Source organism: Pelecanus crispus, chromosome 1 (genome assembly GCF_030463565.1).
Source record: "Pelecanus crispus isolate bPelCri1 chromosome 1, bPelCri1.pri, whole genome shotgun sequence".
Lineage (NCBI taxonomy): Eukaryota > Metazoa > Chordata > Aves > Pelecaniformes > Pelecanidae > Pelecanus > Pelecanus crispus.
Genome location: NC_134643.1, coordinates 28,573,062 through 28,589,792, shown reverse-complemented (window position 1 = coordinate 28,589,792; position 16,731 = coordinate 28,573,062). Strand labels below are relative to the sequence as shown.

At 42.2% G+C, this 16,731-nt stretch overlaps 1 protein-coding gene across 1 annotated transcript in view; it reads left to right on the top strand.

Moving 5' to 3' along the window:
* The first annotated feature begins 1,335 nt into the window (after positions 1–1,335).
* The window catches only part of CFTR (CF transmembrane conductance regulator), a 95,496-nt gene continuing 80,100 nt past the window's right edge, over positions 1,336–16,731 (top strand). Inside the window, exons 1-3 of the mRNA XM_075724763.1 lie at positions 1,336–1,388; positions 13,997–14,107; positions 15,476–15,587. Of these exons, the coding sequence (XP_075580878.1) occupies positions 1,336–1,388; positions 13,997–14,107; positions 15,476–15,587 (276 nt within the window). The remainder of the gene's footprint in view (positions 1,389–13,996; positions 14,108–15,475; positions 15,588–16,731) is intronic.

Sequence of the window (16,731 nt, the reverse complement as noted above, 5' to 3'; positions counted from 1 at the left end):
CGGTGACAGGGTGAGAGGGCGCTTCCTAGCTACCCGCAGTCTGCCGGCCAGAATTGCCAAGGCAAAGAGAAACGCGTTATGAAAACACAGCGGGGTGCAGCGAGAAGCGGTGAAATAAAAAAAAAAAAAAAAAGTCTGCAAAGTTTGCAAAGAGTAACAGCTGGTTAAATTGTAGCGCAGTCTGTAAGTCCGTGGAGAAGCGCGTTTGCCTCTTTCCAGAGGCAGCGTGGAGGGGAACAGCTGCGTGCTCAGGGAAGCGCGACCTTTTCCAGTTAAGTTACCGAAGTGAAAGCGGAGCGTGCAAATATCACACTGAAGCATTAAATAAAATTAAGCCTTATACGGAAAAAAAAAAAAATAAAGTCTTCTACAGAATTAAATGGCACGGTCTTATTCCTGCTTCTTGTCATCTTGGTTTTCTCTCCAGCACGCTTTCCGCCGCGCGCTGCGAAGGCGCAAATTTGGTTTGCAGGGCATGCGTGCAGCGCTCCCGAAGGGGCTCTCCTCTGAAATCCGGGGCTTGGGGCTAAACTTCTTAAGGCTGTACCTTCAGTTCCCCCTGCTCTCCGTGCCGGTAGCTCTGCCTGCCGGACGGCTTGACAAGCCGAGGCAAATGTGTTTTGAAGTGGCTGTGCCCGCGCTTGCCGGCCGCATTCCCTCTGCCCCCGCCCGCCCCAAGCCCCCTGCGCTCTCCCGCGGGACCGCGCACAGCTTGGGGGGGGGTGGGGGGGGCACACGGACGCGGGGGCTCCTGGCTCGGGCCCTGGGTGCCCACCCGAGCCAAACCCCGGTAAACGCGGCTGCGGGTCCCGGGGGGGTTTGCGAGCGGGCGGCCGGTGGGCTGGGGCGGGCCCGGCGGGGGCTCGGGGGTCTCCGTGCCCCCCCCGGGGAGGGGGCCGGGGGGGGGGCTGCCCTGGCTGCGCTGCCCCCGCTGCCCGGAGCGAGGGCAGGGGGCACGTCTGCAGGGCTGGCTTCTCCCCCACGGCCCCGGGCGGGCGGGGGGCTTAGTGCTGGTGTGGGGGGTCGGGGGCCCGAAGCGGAGTCGGCGGGTGGTGCTCAGGGGCCGGCCGAAAGCCGGCGGGGAGGGGGGCGGCGGGGGAGTCCCGGGGCGCGGTGCCGGGCAGGGCGGGGAGGCCCCCAGCCCTCCCGCTTTTGAACCTGGGCAAAGCAGAGGCGGGGAGAGGGGCAGGGGCAGGCGGCGGGCGGTGCCACCGCCGCCGGCGAGCGGATAAGGTGGGAGAGCCGGGAGCCGCGGCAGCGGGGCGGCCGAGCCAGGCGCCAGCGAGCAGCGGCTGCCGCCGGTCCCCCGCGCAGCTCCGCGCAGCTCCGGGCACCATGCAGAGGTCCCCCCTGGAGAAGGCGAACGTCTTCTCCAAACTTTTCTTCAGGTGGGAGCCCCGGCGCGGCGGCACACGTGGGGCGGGGGCGGGGGCTCCGCTGCCCCCCGCTCGGCGGGGCCGGGGCCGGGGCCGGGGCCGGGCGGCAGCTGGCTGGGAAGGGTCTGGGGGGGAGGGCGGTGGGAGCCCCGCTTGCTGCCGAATGATGAGATCTCTCTTTTTTTTTTTTTTTTTTTTTTTTTGTTGGTGTTGCTGGGGTTTTAGCACCGGGCATGGGCTCTGTCTGGCAGGTGTCATAAACCCTCGCTGGACCCGGACAGATGAATTTATGATATAATTTGAGCAACCTTTGGTAAATTGCTCAACTAGTCAATCTGTTATTTCACGGTAAACTGTGAGAACAGGGCGGGGGGGGGGGGCGCGGGGAGCAGAGGGGAAATGCTCTCAGAGCAAGGATTCCTTCTGTTTGGCTTTTCGGGTGTTTAGCATTTGCTCGGTGTGCGAGTGTAATACAAGGTCTTACTGGAAACAGTTCCCTGCAAGCCTTGAAAGTGTTCTCTTACAAGCAAAGTCCCTGGCGCCTTGTCTTCCTCACAACTTCAAATAAAAAAGAGAAGAAGGAGCCAATACTGATGCCTGGGCACAACATACTTTATACGACAGTACAGAAGATGAACGTGTTTTACACGACGTTGCTAGAAATGACACTGCCAACTGGAAAGAGCAAGCAATCTTTCTGGCTTTGGCTCACAAGCCACCGTTTTCGCCAGGGTGCTGGTTCCCCCTGTTGTTACTTGAGGGTCTTTTGCACGGCAGGGAGGAGAGGGAGGAAATCTTGTGTAAGACACGAACGTGGTGGCTGAAATGGGAACACGTGATGTAAAACCGTAACACCGGCACGAGGTCTCTGCCTGAGCAACTGAGGGCTTTTAGCTCACTTTTTAATCCTTTTGGGATAACTTTCCTTTTCAGCAGGTCGGCCTGGACCTTTATAAAAAGTTTCTTAAGGGAAGTGGGTCTGTGTGAATCACTCTGCCTGCTCCCCCCACTTTGGCTCATTTTGGGCAGATGTCGTAGCGGGGGAGGATCCCCAATGTAACCTGTTCCTAAAGTTTTACAAACATCCAGGTAAAGGTGAGGATCCTAGAGGTGTCCTCCAGTGGTGCTGCAGTGGGAAAGAAGCCGTACCTGCTCTCAAACGCTGTTAGAGCCAGGGAGCGTGGATGATGGGACTGTAAGACTTTATAAATTCTCTACAGAGGAAGCTTCAGTCAGCGCTCCTGTCAAGTATAAGATACAAATCTTTAGGAAACAAGGCTGCATATTAACTTCATTGCTCAAGGAGCCAGTTGTTCTATTTCATTTTATTTATTTGTAAAACTTCTATCAGAGTAGTGCTCTCCTAGAAACTGCGATGCTGAAGGCGTCAAGAAAAAACCCCAGTAAGAGAAAGCAGATATACTTCTGATTCCTACCTTGGTTAAAGTTCCTGTGGCCAAAATCAGATGCAGTTCACGCTCATTAAAGTGCATAATTAACCATCCTTGGGCCTGACCTGGTCTTTTAAAATCGTAGTCTTTAAGTCGATGACGTCTGAATCGTGCTTATCATGCATGATACATTATATCATACCAGCTGACTGTGACTGAAGTGATAATAATTAAGTATATAGTTAAATGGTTGTTTATAATGAATATTAACTAGAGCAGAGAAACTTCTTTACAGAATTTTATAGTAACATTGTTTCATAGAAAAAACCCAGGCTATTAGAGTAAACATTCAGTTCACTCAGTAAGAACAGCCAAAATTGTATTGTGTACATCTATAAAGTATCTAATATGGTTCTCGTACCTTCGGAATGATGTTTCTGTGAATGGCAAAGTCTCTGCTTACTTGCGTTTTACCACATACACTGTGAATGTCTCTGTTTCTTCACAAATATTATATGAAATAATTGAAAAGGTCACAAAAGTGAAAGCCACAAGATAAGAAAATGCATTACATCCAAACTGGCAGCAAGGATGTCTTTCTCTTAAAAATAAATAAACATTTTAAAAACATACATTATTTATAGCGATGAAACACGTTAGCTTGTTTTAAAATGCATCCCTTCAGTCTTCAAGGACTCCATCAGTTTCTGTCTCATCAAAAGTAGATCAACTTCAATGCTAAAGATTATTAAAAGGTACGTTACCACAGAGCAAAGATTCCTCAAGGTATAAGAATTTCACAGTACTTTGAAGTATATTATTTGTGATGAGCTTGACAAAGTCAGAAGCACTTGCTACATATGAGTAACAAGAGACCTGTCCACTCAACTGGAAACATCCACAAAGTAGTGATTAATGAGTGAGATTGGAACAAGGTTTTTTAAGATGTCAGAATATTCTGTTAGTGTTTTAACTGGATCTACACACATCATTGGTTTCTGATACTGATTGTATTTAGTAAAGCACTCCAGGACATGCCTACATTTTGGTACATGCTTTGCTTCCATGAAGACGTGTGAGATAGAACTCAAGGGCATTACGTCTGAAATAAGTAGTCAATTCTTTCTTTTTAAAAAAATGCAAAAAAAAAAAAAAAAAAAGAAAAGATGTGCATGGAAAAAGATTGCTTTTTCCAATGATGATGAAATAGTTGCTTTCAAGTACAACATTGCAGAATGCTTCTGTGAAGTAACTTTTATAGGAGGCTCCTATGTAATTATGTGTCAAGTAACAGTCTGAATATAATGCAATGAGTTGAAGGTTGAGTTAGCAGAACTGGTGCTAAAGTATTGGTTGTTATTCAGGAAATCTTGCTGATAAATGTAATATTATTATTATTTAATATTGTATGAGCTGTTATCAGCGTCTTGATACCAATGTCTATAAACCTACTGGCAAAGTTTTATTGCTTCATAATGTGTCCTATTTGGGCTGGAGGGATAGGTTTTAATGTGTTAAAGTCAGAATGGAGCTTCTTGCTCATAAGTGAATAATTTAGACATGTTTCAGTATGGTTTGTACATTTTATCTTAATTCTTTATGCAAAAAGTGAGAAACTGTCATGTGTATACAAGGAGTAGTATCTTAGGGGAAATGTTACCTTTTTGTTGGATTTCCAAGGTTAGCGACACTGGTCGGGCAAAAAAAGAGAATTGCTTGGGGTGGTCATGATAGAAAGTATTTAGATATTAGAAATCAACTGTCATCCTAAAATTTGAACAATTTCTGTTTAGAAACTGAGTTCTGGTGGTTAAGAAATGAGGTGTGAAGACACGTGGTATGAGATCTTCCATTAGGAGGACACTTAAAAAACACTAGATACTGAGTGTTTGGGGTTTCAGGGTTTCTTTGGTGTTTTGTTTTATTTTCCTTATTACATTTTCAGAGTTGATCCCTTTTGTTCCCAACCACATTTATCTGTGCACCGGCAACTTTTTATCTTGTTTAAAGAAAACAGAGTTTTATGCCGAAGCAGTCAGATGGTCATATGCTTAACTTCATACTCATTGTGAAGCTTTACGTTTGTCCTTACAACAGTTACTTATGTTCTTGGGGTTTTGCAGGGTCGAGGCCATACCTTTTGTAACAAACAACATCAGAGTTCTTTGGAATCACCTAGTTTTTATTGTAGATTAACTGCAATCAGGAAGTATTGTTATGGTTTTATTAAGGCGAGTTAATAAATTAATTAATTTTTCACTGGCTACCGGAACACAGAGTTACTGTTGGGAGTTTCAGAAACAGCTGCAACTTTTGGACAATTCTGATTTTTTTTTTTTTTTTTTTTTTTTTTACATGCAGATTTAGATATTTAAATACAAGTTCACAAAAGGCAATCCTTATGCTCCTGTCCAACTCTCTAAGCATATACTTTTGCTTTGGTGCATACCAAATGTGACAACTGTCTTGGCAGTTGAGAAAGACAAACTAAGCCAGCTTTTGTGCTATGTCTTCTGGTCGGCTCAGTCCATCAGACCTGCTCCAGTTGCTTCTTTCTTTCCAAACTAGAGAAAGTGCAACCTGCTGCCTTTTTATACAGCTGTCCAGTGGTTCCAAGAACAATTTAGCATGTAGGGAATAAATGTTGGATTCCTCCTTCTGCTTTTTTTTTTTCTGGGAGCAGTAGGAAAAGGAATTCAATTCTACACCTCACCTCTTCTAGGAAGTAGGACCAACATTACCAGTGTATGGTAGTGAAGGTGTTTCAGTGTGTTTTAGTTCTCTATCTCTGGCTCAGCTAATCTTTTTAAAGTGTAAGAGCAAGAGTGACTCTGTAGTCTACTGGGTAAGAAACTTGTTTGCAACTTCTGGTTTCTGTTCCAAGTGCCCTTTTTATGAAGCATTTAGGGTGGGTAGCAGAATCCAGGACAAGTTCTGAAAGTACCTAGCCCGTGAGCTACAGTCATGGTTATTCTTTCCATCTTTCTAACTTAATTCAGTCTTAATTGCAAGTTTGAGAGTGCCTTGATGGGAGATAGTTTCTGGTTTGAAAAGGCAGTCACATGAGAATTAGTTTGAATCCCTTCAGAGACAGGAACTAAAGCCAGACCTGCCCTAGGCTGTCCCTGCTCTATCCTCGAACTATGTCTCTTAGGACTTAATACCAAGAAGGTACTTAGGATTTTGATTCCTGAATAGAGAAGGATTTATGTGCCTGTTTTCCTGGAGAATTTTGGGATTTAATGTGTACATTTGTCCTCAAAACTTCCTCTGAAACTGTCTCAAGTTCCTAAAAATCCCAGGTATTGTACAGGGAGTTTAAAGACCAAATTTGTATCTATAAATTTCACTCCGGAGGGCAGTTGTCTGGAAATTGTAATATCCAACACATATTTGGAGCATCCCCCCTATCAATACCTAGCTCATCTTGCTCGTCTTTCCCCTCTGAGCAGGGAGCCTCCGTGTACGTCGGCAGCTATGAGGCGGTGGATTGAATCGCACAGTCTGATGGCGCAGTTGCTGGGACAGCTGGCTTAGACGCTCACACAAGGCAAACTTCTTACAGTTTATTCTTAAGCCCCTTTACAGGCCTAGTCCAGTGGACCTGCCTTTCACTGATCCCAGGTAACCATAAATCCTGGCTGTTAGTGATACCCAAGCACAGATGCAGGCGCAGCACAGATTCCGGCCCCGTGAGGCTGCCCGGTCGTTTGTCTGTTGCCACAGGTGGTCCTTGGAGACTTGAAGTGAACTGGAGAAAGGATTCTGAGTCTCCTACTCTGAAATAATTTTAGCCACAGGAATACCTTCTCTAATAATGAGGCTAAACTGTGTCCTTGGCTCAGCCTGATATTGCACCTTTGGTCTAAAGAGCAGAAGTGCAAACCCTGCGTAGCACAGTGCCCTTCTCTGGCTGCTTTGTTCCTCTAAAGCACCGTTGCCTGTATCAAGCTGCATGTGAGTTTCTGAAATATATGTAAAGCTTCTTTTCTTCCTGCAGGAGGAAGACTTACCATCTTGATGCTCAAAATGAAATGATCAAGCGTTTGAAAGATTTGCAGACCTGTCTGTACCTTTTTATTCTCCTCTATGCTTAGATGATTTTGGTGGGATAGAAAATAATCCATCCAAATCCTTGAATTCTTTTTTTAATACTGTAGGCAATGACATGGAAAGTAGTTTTATTATCTGTATTATAGAGGCTTCTGAATGCCCTAACAGAAATCTGACGTCTACTGTACTAGGCACTAGAAAATATTTGATAAGGAAGTCTGCTTTGAAGATCTTAAAGTCTAAGTAGATAGCACAAAGGACGGGCTAAAAAGAAGTTTCCTTATTAGTTCTGTAGAGAAGAAAGTGGAGCGTACAAGGATTGTGGTTTGTCCTGGGAGCATGTGGTGGAGTCAGTGCAGACTTCCTGAGATCTCCTGTCCAGGACTTGAATTGCACAAGGGTATTTCTGGTATGGCAAAGTTACTTCAGAATATCTTTGCAGTGAACAGTTATCACCTCTTTCATACAAAAGAGTCTCGGTCTCTGAATATCTACATTTTTTGAATATGCTAATTTTTGAACTGGTGAGGATAGTGTGACGTATCGCAGGAGAGTTCTACAGGTTGCCATTATCTTCTTTTTTTTTTTCCTTCCCCCGCTCCTGCTTTGCAGCATATATATGTAGGTATAGCGGTTGTGGGGGCAGGATGGTTCCTACCTGACATCTGGGAAATTTGTCACATTATATCCTCTAAAATAAAGACGTCAAAGGTCAAATTAAACTGTAGTATATAAGAAGACTTTAGTGATACACATTGCAAAATTTTGCAGTGTAAACTTGTAGAAGCAATTCAGTTGCCTTCCATGAGAGAGGGAGTATGCCTGGGTGAGACAAGCAAGAACTCACAGGCTGTATTTACACATCACTCCCTCTCACACAAGCAAAAGGAGCTGCGTGAGCATTTTCACAGTCAGCAAGTAGCTAAACCAAGGCTACATTGTCATGAAGCTCCCAAAATTAGGAGAGAATAAGTAGGCTTTTAGGACATATTTTGAAACGGCATTGCTTTTCCCTTGAAACCAGAATGCTCTTGCTTGTCAGATACGGGTAAGCATCCTTCCTTCAGGAGAGGGTAGGTGGGAGAGGGGATCAGTCCTGAAAGGCAGTGCTTGGGGTGGCCTGCTGCAATACTAAGGTCTAGACTCCATGGGCAAGGTTGTGCCTTAGGAGAAAATCCTAAGCGACACCTGGGAAAGGTACTTGGTTTCAGGTACATTCTCATGTATTAATGTCAGTATTTATCTTTTTATAAACTTTTTTTTTCAACTTTTAAAATAAAGGATGTGAGCCTTTATTGTAGTGGAGTCAATCTGATATTTCACTTTAACTTGTTTCAACTTAACTCAGTTTAAGGTTAATCTATAAAATCTAGGATGCTTTTATTTCTCTGGAGGTAACAAATACAAAGAAAACAAAACCAAAAAATACCAACGTTGCTTTGCTGAAAGCCCAAGATCGTCTTGGAAATCAGAAGATATGAGACATTTTCTCATTATAACTTGCAAGGCTCAGTCTGAGGAGTAGCAGCATCAAATACCAGAATACAGAGAAGATGGTGAAGAGCAAGTAGTAAGAGAAGCAGCCCCTAATTCAGGATTAATTCCATATTACTGTAGTGGCGATTTACATTTTGACACTTGGTATTTAAATTAAAAAAAAAAAAATCTTCCTACCCTCCCCTTCCCTTGTTTGAAGTGCCACAAATGTGTTCACCAGTTTGTGAAGGTGTTTATACCTGATCACATATCAGTCACTGGGGTTGGAGCAAATTACAGATTTGGAAAGGGCCATTGCACCTGATGTGCAACTGTATGCTAATTTGTTATGAAACGTATCTATAAATGCACGGCTAAGACAGTGGAGTGCTAAATTGGGTGAAATTTGTTGCTGTCACATTAGTGACACATCTGGGAGATTTTAAAATTCAGTTCAATCATGAATAGCACAGCTCTGCAATAGTTTTGCTGATGCAAACTTTCTGCAATGTTCCTTGATTTATCAAAGGACTAGGAGAAAGAAATCTCTTTCTCTTAATCTTGCTATGGGATATGTAGCTGAGGAAAAGAGTGAAGATGAAGAAACATCCTCTCCTAGCCAGTCTCACTGTAGGTATATGCTGAAACAGCCTTGCAATCCCTGTTCATAGCACATAGAATCATTGAATCGTTTAGGTTGGAAAAGAACTTTAAGATCATCCAGTCCAACCATTAACCTACACTACCAAGTCCACACTAAACCAATTAAGGGTAGACTAGACTAAACCATGTCCCAAAGTGCCACATCAACCCGTTTTTTGAATGCCTCCAGGGATGGTGACTCCACCACTTCTCTGGGCAGCCTGTTCCAATGCGTGACCACCCTTTCCACTATGTTATTTTGATAGATTTGTTAAAGAAATATTTGAGGCATATATTACACTTGGCTTTGGTATCTAAACAATTGGCAGATTTTAATACATTGAATGTATTCTGTCCTTGCGTCTTACACAACTTAAATATCTTTGTACCCCTAACGTGCTTTGTTTTTTCTCAAATATATCTCTCAGTACTTCTGCAAACCAAAATACTTTGACTGTCTTACTAAATGTAAGGAAAAAGTATTGAATTTCTGCTAAAAATCTGAATCTCAAAAAGCATTTAGAGATTAGATAATAATCTGAATAAGTATCAATTCGCAAAAGCTGGGCATAAAATGGCAAGCCTTCTCCAAGAATTGCTGTGGAGTAATCCTAATTAAGATTCGCTATTGAAATCCTGGGGTTTCAGTGGAACATTGATTATTCTTAAAATGGTGCTGCTCACAGCTAGTGGCAGAGTTGATGACATTGCAGCTAAGTATTATCCATGTCAAATAACACCTCATGGGGAAGAATTGTCTATTAGTGAAGAAATTTAAATCTTAATTTTTGTGATCTGGGGGAAAACAAAAAAAAAAGCAGAAATTAGTAGTAGCTGCATTTACCTTCTGTTGTTGAAGCCCTGCAATAATTACGTGTAAATATTAAGCTCAGAGTGTTGCATTAGTTTGTTTTTAAAGGGGAAAATGCTTAAGGTTTAATATAGTTTTCAGACTATATAACCTGCTATTTCAGTAGGTTACTGTTTGAAAGAAAATAACTGCAACCGTAGTCTGTTGAGGGGAATGCAGGTGCAGGAGTTGGGCTGCGGTGCCTGGCAGTTGTGCTCCGTGGGTGCGCTGACTTGTCCCATCTGTTAGCAAGGATCCTGCAGAGCTAGGGTCACCCTTTACGGCTGCGTTGCAGGATGCTCAGAGAAGAGGGCTGGTGGTGCAGACACTCTTCTGGAGAAAGAGTTTTGAGTGTAGTAGAGCTGCCACCTCCAGTATAAAGCAAGCCACAATTTACAATTTGTTCTGCTGCCAGAGTCATGGATATCTTTTGGAATAGGATGGGAGTGCAGAGCCTCTGACAGAGTCCAGTCTGGTTTGACCCTCTGGGAATGTCTGAGGTCTATGTGGTACCTCAGTCTTTTCCTGCAGTCAGTAGGAATTCGTGGCTCTACAAACACCTTGTAAAACTTAGTCTCCAAAGCATCGTTATCATGGCTTGACTATGTTCCCCTGCCCCCTTGACTGTTAAAAGAAGGGATAAGATAAAGCCAGAGGCACTTTCCTTGCTCTGTCTTCATCAAGATTTAGGTCCAGTTCCTTAGGAGCTGCAGGCACTATGCCTAACTACATTGCTCACAGGTATCAACGCTTTGTAAGAGAAGGAAGTGAAGCCACAGTCGCCTTTGCTCTGCTCAGTAGATATTGCCGTGTTGTGCGCAGGACACCCGTTGAAATGGTGCCAGCCTGATCGGGGACCCTTGCAGGAGGGCTGCTCCGCTTTGCAGGCCTTGGATAGCCCAGCCCCGCTGCTCCGTCACCGTCCCGACGCCCTGTGCTTCTTGACCGAGAGGGTCTGATGGAGCCGGGGAATCCCTGCGCCCAGGAGGAAGATCTGGGTGGTTAGCTTAGCAACACGAAGGCTCTTTCTGTCTTCAGTGACATGCAAAGCAGCCTTAAGGGACAGGCAAATCCTATTGCCAAGTTAACAGTCTGTGTTAATACTCTCTGGAAAGCCAAAGACATCTGTCCTATCGGTACAATTTGCTTGAGTGGGATGAGGCTGAACATGCTGGAGAAAGAAATAGCTGTAGTAAGAAATCTATTATATATTGCTGAAGTGAATGACAAAGAAATGGTCATTAGAAATCTACCAAAAGAGAAGTTAAAACAGTATGTTATATATATGATATTTACATACCAAGCTCCTAAGGTATTTTTTGCTACAGGCAATCAAGAATAGAGGTGGAACTTGTTTTCCTTCTTTTCTTCTTTCCTACCGTACACCCTTGAAACTTGTCCCCTGCTGGGATTCATGTGTGTGTACCCATAATAACATTCCTAGTTAGTGGCAAAACTCTGACAGCACTACAGGTTTCTCTGTGAAAGAGTTCATTAAATGCCAGCCAGTAATCCGGTGGCATTTGCTAACGTAATGCTGTAAAGCCAATCTGTTTCCCTTCCTTCTTGCTCTCTTCTTTTCAAAAGAAATTTCTTGTTCTCAGCGAGCACGAGAAGAAAAAACTCAGACTTAACACTGGCAAATTGTTTCTATTAAGCCAGAAAATGGAAGAGCCATATTCATTGACAAACTCTGACTGAGCTGCGTTACCTTTTGATAAAGAAACATTGATAACTACAGATTATGTTGCCAGTTAAAATGAATTTATAGCCATTTTGCATTTCAAAACTTTGCAAAGAATCCAGAGCATAACGGTAAACTGGATGCTATTGGAATCTGGCAAAAGGTTGGTTTTAGGAGATATTTATGAATTCTAGGTCTAGTATATTCCTTTTTATAAAATACATACCGTCTCCCACAGTTCCTGACAGCACAGCCCAAGAAGCTGTTGAAAATCTGCCTTGAGACAAACAGCACATGACAGGCCAACTCCTCCCACGATTACCACTCCAACCTGAAGCCACTTGGCACAGCTCACAAATTGGCCAGATCTAGTTAGGGTGGGACTTCCGAGCAAGGCCAGGGCAGCTGGGAGATGAACGTCCCTGTGCAAGCCCTGCCAGCAGCCTGCGGTAGGAACCTGGCTGCAGACTGGGAGGTCCCTGGGGGAAGGTGTCAGCACCGCTCCTTTAGCTGGCTGGAGGAGTTCATCTGCCATAGCTGCAGCTACCCTGATGAGCAGAGACACGAGGACAAGGGCTGCACCAAGTCTGTATGAAGCTTGTTGACTTGGGAGAGGAGGGTGGTTTAGGGAACACTTAATTTAGGTGGCACTGATTAAGTGCACCCGGTTAAGCACCGAGTAGAACAAGAGACATTCCTAGGAGTACAGGAGATCTGCTAAGCATGCTGCCTTCCCCAAATGATAACACAGCCACTCTGCTCGCTTTCTCAATGCAGTCACGTTTTGTTACTTCAGGCAGTGGCAAAATGCCAGGGTAGGTGCTAATCAAAAGAATAAATAAAATCAAATGTGTGGAGGGAAACAGTGCAGTGAAAAATGTTTTCCCAAAACATACAAGGCCTGAAACTGTGAAGTGTTTCTCTTTTGTCAAGACAAGTTGGGAATGGCTTACTGCAGTCTCAAAGCATTACTAAGGGGCTCAGCAAGGTTATTACTTAGCTACGGTATTGGGAATTAGAGAGGTTGCTTAGGAAATACTGTTGCTTACTTGCATTAGCTGCAGTAGTGGTTTAGTGTCCCATAACTTGTATTCATTTTATCTTTGCCAAAATATCTGCATATACGGAACTTTCGTTGAAGGCAGCCCATGAGAGTTTCTGTTCCTGAAGGACGGGGATTAGCCATTTCTCCACAAGATGTGCACAAAGGCAGTGGCAACCGTTCCTTCCTGCCATCAGGAGCTGGCAAGATACAAATCAATACCTGATTTATCATTTGCAGTGGCCATGAAAGACTTCCAGATAACAGTATTATTTTAAATTCAAAAGTTTTCTTCTAGTCTATCTTATTACATCCCTGAAAACATTTGCCCCTATTTCCAGTAGTAGTAAAGTTTATGAATGTTTTACCAATGACTCTCCAAAGTGGACTCTCCTAGCTGCCTTGCTGTAACATACCACGAATCATGTGTTATTTCTCAGCTACAGTGGTGTCAAAGACTGAGATAAAGACCATATGATTAATTTGAAACTGTAATATGATTGCAGAAATGAAAGATAATCTTCTAATTTCTTAGAACACATTTTCTTTGCAGTGGGTGTGATATAACTGTTCGCTTGGGAAATATCTTTCTGCTTTACTGAATTACAGGGATTATAGACTGGTGTCTTATACGATTCATAACTTTGTGAAAATAAATGTTAGAGTGTTCATGTGTGTGCACACAGTTGCACACAAATAGGCTTTGACTGTTGTGCTAAGGTGTTTTTGCACTCGTGTAGTGTCTAATGATATTCTTTTACCTTTGTATCAACCTCTTTGCACCATCAGAGGCTGCAATTGAGAATGTGGATTACTTTGTGTGTAAGATACATGTTACAGGCATACGGGTAAGCATCTCCAATAAGCTGTTTGCATTTTCTAAGTGACCATGGGAAAAATTATTGCATTTCTTTTGCAATTTTGTCAACTATTGTCTATAAAAAGAATTTAAAACAAAAAATTCTGAAATGATTGAGGTTTTGCAGATCATAACTTTTATCATAATCATAAATCATGCTTTTTTTTTTTTTTTTTACAGACTGTGTTTACATATGGAAACATGACATCAATCAACCACAAGCTACTTATTTTGCAGGCATTTCATTTTCTTAAGCAAATATTTTTTAACAATGGCAGTAAAGCAGAAACTCAAATAGTTTCAAAATACACTATTAGTTCTTTGTCTGCTACTGACTGAATGGGAAGTTTGGGGTGTGGTCCTACCCCAAAACTGATAAAATGCAACAGTTTTGCAATTATTCTTTTAATGTTAAGTTTGTCAATATAGTTTTGTAAATATAGTATAGAGCTGTACTATATTACGTCACATTGCGCACGTGTGTGTGTATATGTGTGTGTGCGTGTGCACACAGACACACTTGGGTGCTGTGGACAAAATATTCAGGGTGAGACAATGGAACTCCAGAATTAACCTCAGAAACTGCTGAGTTGTTAATTTTTTTTTTTTTTTTTTCTCCTTAGATGGACAAAACCAATTTTGAGAAAGGGTTACAGACGACGGTTGGAGCTGTCAGATATTTATCAAATCCCTTCTGCGGACTCTGCTGATAATCTTTCTGAAAAACTAGAAAGGTATGAAAGATTCATGCAATACCTTTGTTTCAGGAATCACACTGCGGTTTTCATTAAAAAGCTGTTGGATAAAATGTTTAAATAGCATTGGGTGCAAGCTGATTGCACCTATTGACTGGCTCAAGTGTGTCCTCATTCAGCACACAGTTGTCCTTTGGAACTGACTGGGATCCCTGGTGCAGATGTATCACCTAGATGCTCTAAATTACTATATATAGGTACCTATGACATCCATCCATTGACTAGTCAGGCTGGACTCACAGTTTCAACGTTAGTTCCCCATTCTGATGCTCTTTCTTCCCAAAATATCCTTGTAAAACCTTGTTTTAGTTTTTTCTTCATTTTTCATATTTTTTTCTATTTTCATGGAATCATAGAATCATAAACGATTCTATGATTCTATGATTCTATGAAAATAACATTCTTAATTTCCGTTGATACTACTGCTGAAAGACTTCAATTGCTTCTGCAGAAATCATGCCCTGACTCTCCTCATTTAGGCTTCCTCTCTTCTCTACCCTGTTTCAGTGGGTCCTAATTCAGAAACTGTGCCACACTTGGGACTAACTCTTAACAGGTACAAGTGCCTAAATCCGGTCCCTCTCCCGCAGCCTCTGGTATAGCTCTCCCTGGTGTGCTGGGGTAGCTCATGTCTGTACTATTGTGCCAATCCAATTAAACTTAAGTGCAGTGTGACATATGTATTCAAAACTGGTGGAAAGGATTGAGAACATTGGTATGCTTAATGCATTTTGATAGTTTATAAATGAAATGTTCTGGTTCTTTAATATTTTGTGGAAAAATGGAGAAAAGACTTAGCTGAGGAAATTCTTAGAAGTGCTTTAATCTGTGAGTTGAATTTTGACTAAGCATATGCTTTCTGTATATAACATTGCTTCTGATCAGCAATTTATTATCGAATAGAAAATTATTGTCCCAGCAACACAGGTTAAAAATAATGCTGTGCAGTGGAAAAGTCACATTTTTGATGCTTTGTTCGCGTTTTCTTTTTTGCAGACTGGAAGAGCTCCAAAACATTTATTTGCCTATTATTTGTGCTTTGGTCTTAAGTACAGCAGGTTTCTTTAAAACATACAATGTGACCTTTTAATGAATTAATTCCCTGTAGGGTGATGTATGGCCGAGTATTTAAAACTGCCAAATATGTGGCTGAACTAGGTTTGAACTTTTATTGATCTATCAAGTCAATGAAGGCCAGGTCTTTGGGGTCTCTGCAAAGCTTTCTTTCATTAGTCACCTTAGCTAAATCTCCTTGGATATACTTGAGTGAATTGAAGTATGTCAGAGCCATAGACCCATGTATTTGCTCATGCAACTTAATGGTCTTGTTTTTCGGTTCCTTTTCAGAGAGTGGGACAGAGAACTGGCAACTTCAAAGAAAAAACCCAAACTTATTAACGCTCTTCGACGATGCTTTTTCTGGAAATTTATGTTCTATGGAATAATGTTATATTTAGGGGTAAGATTTGTTCTTGTCTTCAGTAAACTTTTAGTGTTCCGTAAATAGATCCAAGTCTTACTGATTGCTAAATACAGAATCCTGTGAATAGCTACAGATTTTGCTCTGTGTATTGCTTATAAAGACGATAAATACAGAGACATGCTCAAGGACCTTCATTAAAAAAAAAAAAAGTATTTTCTGATAATGTGTTAATATCTTTAAAACATACCTATTAATAATTCTGAGATGTATGTGGTGCTAGGTGCTGGCATATGCTTCTCCAAGCACAGGTAGAGCACCTGAAGTTTTGTATCACTGCTAAACTAAAGTAATTATTTTGTCATGTTATGGTTTTTAAGAAGTTTCTAAAGAGTTTTCTACCCTTACATTAAAACAAACGACAGTGCAATTTTACATGATTTGGTCAATTTTGTCAAAGTGACTATCAGCCAGCTTAATAGTTAAATGCTTTATTCAGGTTTATGTATGCAATAAACAAGTTGTCTTCATTCACGGTAACAATTCTGCATAAATAACTGTGTGAAATATGCTTGTATCTTTGTGCTGTTAGTACTCCGAAGTGTACTATCAGGAACTTGATGTGAAAGTCTGAACTGATTATGTTTATCACCTTTCCAACACGTTAGTTACGATTGCACTGATTTACCAAATGCCACCTGTTTGACAATCCTATCACTGGGGTTAGGAGCTGTGAAAATAGTTTATTATTAATGATGTCTCGCTAGGTGTGTTGGGTAGCCAGACTGCAAATCTGAAAATTGCTGTTGACGAATATGCACATTAAACGTCCATGGTATATTCAAGTTTCTGCAATCTAGTAGTAAAAGTGAGATATTAAACACCATACTTCTCTGTTCAAAATGCTGTGGTATCAGAAACTGCAGCTATAATAGCCCAAATGGCCCAAATTGGTCAGATGTACTCAGATAGTCGGTGTTTTCAGATGCGAGATGAACGTCTAGGCCAGATTTGTATTTGCGGAAGGTTGATACAGAAAGAAACTAATTCCACTGGCATTAACGTTGAATGTCACCTAGTTTAGCTGTACTTTCAAGATCATGGACTGGGCAGAAGAAGAGTGGAAAGGAAACTTATAGAAAATAGCCCACAAATGTCTCTGAAGTTCACGCTGCTTGCTATA